Source organism: Falco rusticolus, chromosome Z (assembly GCF_015220075.1).
Source record: "Falco rusticolus isolate bFalRus1 chromosome Z, bFalRus1.pri, whole genome shotgun sequence".
NCBI classification, from domain to species: Eukaryota; Metazoa; Chordata; class Aves; order Falconiformes; family Falconidae; genus Falco; species Falco rusticolus.
In genome coordinates, this window is record NC_051210.1 from 65,862,016 (window position 1) to 65,866,783 (window position 4,768).

A 4,768-nucleotide genomic window follows, 5' to 3' on the forward strand; every position below is an offset into this window, starting at 1 on the left:
AGTAAAACATCACATACAGTATATGAAAACACCTCTTTCCAGGCAATTGGGAAACACTGCCAAGTACTTTGAGGTTGTTCTGGTAAACACATAAAAATCATTCATCCAAGAACTTTTGATAAACGGCCAGCAAAAAAGGAGAGAAGCACTTTCCGCTGTGTTGTTCTTGGTGCTGCAGCACAGGAAGCCAGTGGCAGGTCCATCCCCCAGTGTGGTCCCTGCTACATGAGCACCCAGGTGCTGGGCCAGGGCAAGGTCCCATTCACCAAGGAGCACGGGCACAGGCTTTTGTAAAGGTAAGAAAAGGTAAAATCCACCTGGGTATCTCCCTGCCATGTTTGGGTCGGTATGTTTCAGCGGTTTCTGACTGACAACACCATGAGTGAGACTGGGGCACAGAGTGATGTGAAGAGACCTGTGATACAGACCAGCTGAACACCCAGCTCTCCATGCAGTTTCATGAGGCAGGACTGCGTGTAACCATGGTATTAACTAACGTATATAGAACAGACTATGATTATGGCTGTCTGGTCTAATTCCTTGACAAGTTTCCAGTAGTTTAATCATGATCTAATATGAAATAATTAAATCAGTTACGTTATTTTTTTAGAACAGCTTTTTCATCTCTAGGGCTATGGATACATACCATCACTGCAATCATAGATATAATTATTTTTATAATAACCTGTAGTTTTGAATGATCAGATTTACAAAATCCTCTGTAAACAAAAATCACCACAGCAGATTACTAAGTGGTAACCCTGAACTCCATCCCAACAGTTGTGCCATAAGGTGCCATGGAAACATGGGTATAAACTTGTGAGCTTTTATGAAGTTGGTGTGTAAAGTTTAAATCCAGATCTGTATCTAAAAGTAATTTTTTAAAATCCCTGTTACGTCTTTCATTAAATTTCTAGCTGATGAAGCTTCTTGACCTGAAAGTGTTGAAAATCTAGATTTGATTTTCTAACATGATTTTTTACGATCTTAAACCAATACACAAATCAAACACAGGGAATATGAGGGGAAAGGTGTGGGATGAGTGGAAATGTAGGCACGTATGTTTTATGTTTGCTTTGGTTTGTTAGAAAACATTAGGTTCTTGACTTCTGCTCTATTAAAAAAAAATAATTATTGCACATCATGGAAATTTTCAATCCAGACCTTATTCTCATTTCTTGTACAAATTTCTTGTGAGTTTTAGTGCAAATAATAAATAAAATTCAAGAATTGGACTACCCACTTTTCTAAAATCAATTGCTTTGAGTATCTTCAAATCTAAACAACCATGACATAAATCTTTCTAATGGATGGACACATGCAGATACACAAGCTCAGGGCTTTCATTTTAAACTAAAGGAACTCTCTGGCTTCAGCTAGTGAGAGCCTGGGTTTTCTTCATCAGATTTTTCTCATATTCTTAAAATTGTTTTTGTATTCAGTTTCATTTGAGTATGTTTTTGATTTGTCCAAACAGCAGATGGCTATCATAAAGAGTCTGTATTTAACTTGGCACTTTCCATTCCACATTCTTTACTATTCATAGCACAGCAGTCATACTCACCTCTAGTACACATAAAAGGAGGCAGTTTGACTTGCAGCTGCAGATCTCCTCAAATTTGAGTATTTACAAACTCACTTACAGGTCTATTTTTTTTAAATGTTGAGAAGACCAGATACTAGATATAGTGGGTGGATTTTTTTTCTTTCCATCCCTACCATTTTCATGAAATGAGAGGCACTCATTGAGAAATGAAACCTGTGTCTGTAGTAAGGAACCCGGGCACTTAAAATTAGGTTCATGTAGAGCCCATGCTCATATAGGGAGACTAGGACTGTACATGGGCAGAAAAATTTGCTCTTAAAAACACACTTGTGGCATCTCAGCCTAAAATGCCAAGCAACATGAAGAATATAATATTCATCTCATTGAAAAACAAGACTACCTAAAATGCGTAAGAATAAAGGCATCCATGCTAGAGTAATGCATTTTTATTACCAGGTCTTCACAAGGAAGAATTTGTTCCTTTTGGGTATTTGAAAGCAATATATTTTTTCTTCAGTTGCTAATAGATAGCAGAATATGTTAAACAAGACCAATTTTCTAAATGTCTTTGAATGTTTTATTTCAGATTAATTTGTCTTCGACAGGAAGTATCATTTACTATGTTTTCAAGCAGATAGAGTCAGTGATTACTCCTTTTTCTTTTAGTCTCAAACATGCAACACACTTCTAAGTAATCTTCCACATTTGGGTGTTTGTTTCTGGTTTTGGTTTGTTTTTTTTTTTTTGTATACAAGCTTGAATGGTGGAAAGAAGGTTTTTTTCTTGATGGTATCCTTCAGTTTGTGTGCTTTTCCAGAGCCTAATCTCAAAAATTAGAAAACAGATTTTTTTAGTATGTATGTTAAATTTCCATAAGACTTAAAACCTGCCTATTGCTTCTTTGATGATTATCATTATGTATAACAAATGCATATTCCTTAGAAATATAACTACTCCTACTGAACTCACAAATGTGTTTTATTTTCGATATCAAATAGATTTTTTTTTTCTCTTGCTGTGACTAGCCTAAGTTTTCTACTGTCCAAAAAGCCTGGCTTTCCAACACATATGTAGCTGCAGGCAAGCAGTCTAACATTTCATATCAAACAATAAACACAGCATACTGAATAATAAATACAGATTTTCCTTTACTGTAATATAAATACAGCTACATGCTTACTACACTCTACAGTGTTGCTTTAATGATAATATTTTGTTATATTAAGAATTATTTTATCTCACCAATAAACTATGGACAAGGTTCTAATTCTCTCCCACCGAGTTCTTCATTTCAACAACCAAAATGCCATCGTGGCAGAAAAGCGCAGACAAGTCTTTGTTCTCCACTCCATCGGGTAATTTGTATTGTCTGGTAAAGCTTCTGGATATGAAACCGTGTTCGTCCATCCTGGGTCCGTGCTGGGCTTTGATCAGGAGCCAGCCTTCAAAAGTCTGAATAATGATATCTTCAGGTCGAAACTGCACAACGTCCAGCAAGACCCGAAAGCGTGCGTTTTCCTCCTCCGGGACACTATTCCTGGCTCCATCTGTACTTTCAGTGACACACCTTCTGCTGCTCAGTGCAGCTGTAGAAGGGCCCGGCAAAGCATATAAAGAGTGGTCCAGCCTGTGCGCTTCCAGCTCTTGGGCAGCAAACTGCTCTTGATAGCGTACGGGGGTTTCCACCCAGTGCCTTATAACAGCTTCTGCCATGGCCAAGGCAGAACGATAAGCGGCTGCTCCTGTGGCTTTGGGGAAACTGCAGAGTCAGAGCAAACTCTTCCCAGTCATATGCCTTACCCACAGGCTAGTTTGTCGGCTGATGTTGCCGTTTGCTTTTAGCACAGGCAGAGCTTAACATTTAATAGGGTGTGCTGTGCTCCACTGCCAGGAGACTTGTTTCATCTTTTCTCCACTAACAATAGAGCACTATTTATAGTGCTGGGGTCTTGAGTGGCTTCAACACATGCACATCTTTCATGTGTAACCAGCAAAAGCACAATTTTAATGCACCTCTGATCACTGCAATATTGTGCTGCATGTCATTATGAATAATGAGCAAAGAGATTCATTGATTTAAATGGAAGGTTAATGATTCTGTTTTTCCAAGGGGTATGCGGCAATAGATATAAACTCTGTATTTCTTCTAACTGAAATACTGAGGGAAGAGATTTAAATAGCTTGACGGTAGGAAGGGAGCAGATTTCATGTTAGGTGAACTGTGAAATTATTGAGCATATTGGACATCATTGCAGAAGTTGTGCACATGTGCAAAACAGCCACGGTTAACCCTGTTGTTTGTGGTAGGAGGGAACCGTAACAACCCCTGCCCAGAGAGGAGGTTTGAAGGGCTATGTCTGCAGTCTGAGTGACCTACAAACACAGCACAGCCTTCTCCAGTGTGCCAGGGGGTCAGACTCAGACCGCAGGGAGAATTACAATGAAAGCTCATGTGTCACAGCTTCCAGGAGACAGCAGACTGATTTTACCCCATCAGAATACTAAAAACAACTCGAAATCCTTTATGCTATCACATTGTACCAGCAGCCTTCATCTTCCGGGGCTTAAGAGCTTTAATCTATGATCCCATCTACTGCATGTGTCTGGGGAGCAGGACTGATGACCTCAAAGGCTCTCTGTGGTGTCATCTTCTTGCCACTCTGTGATCTCAAGGCAAATAATGCCTACAAGTGTTACTAGTTTGGTTAACAAGACCTAAGAGGAAAGAGGAGAAAAAAGGGAAAAGCATTACCAAATTGTAGTTTGTTTGCTAGAAAATCCCCCTAGCTGGGCTTGGCAATGTAAAGCAGAACGCACAATGGCAACTGATAGTGAAAACTGCTTATTTCCCTGAGTTGCACTGATGCTAGAAGTAGTCTAACAAGATTCTTTTATTCCTTCTTGCTTGGCTATTTTCATTCAAAGCTCTGTCTCTCTTTCGTTTTTACATCTCCCATTACCATGAAAATGGCAAGTCAGTTTATACTGTATCTTTGTTTGCTAATGGACTCATGAAGGAAGAGGCAGCTGAATTTCGATAGCTGTCAGAAATGAACCTCTGTATTAAGTTGATAGCAGAGCAGGATTACCAGACATAGCTATAATTAAAGTTCTAAGGTTGCTATTTTATTTTAAGCTCATGAAGGCTGCATCATAAGGTAAGGAAATTTTCAAAGGCAGATCAAAGTTCAAGATAACTTACATCAATGGCCAACCATTTAA

At 39.0% G+C, this 4,768-nt stretch overlaps 1 protein-coding gene across 1 annotated transcript; it reads right to left on the minus strand.

The window, feature by feature from the left end:
* Window positions 1-2,292: 2,292 nt before the first annotated feature.
* HSPB3 (heat shock protein family B (small) member 3) lies at window positions 2,293-4,291 on the minus strand. Its single transcript, XM_037372613.1, has 2 exons — window positions 2,789-4,291; window positions 2,293-2,366 (listed from the first exon to the last, which is right to left on the minus strand). The coding sequence occupies exon 1, from the start codon at window positions 3,257-3,259 to the stop codon at window positions 2,810-2,812; it is 450 nt and encodes a 149-aa protein (XP_037228510.1). The 5' UTR covers window positions 3,260-4,291; the 3' UTR covers window positions 2,293-2,366; window positions 2,789-2,809.
* Between the last annotated feature and the right edge of the window lie 477 nt (window positions 4,292-4,768).

Bases quoted from the DNA above. Each gene is read 5' to 3' on its own strand.
- HSPB3 (XM_037372613.1), bottom strand. From the start codon at position 3,259: ATGGCAGAAGCTGTTATAAGGCACTGGGTGGAAACCCCCGTACGCTAT.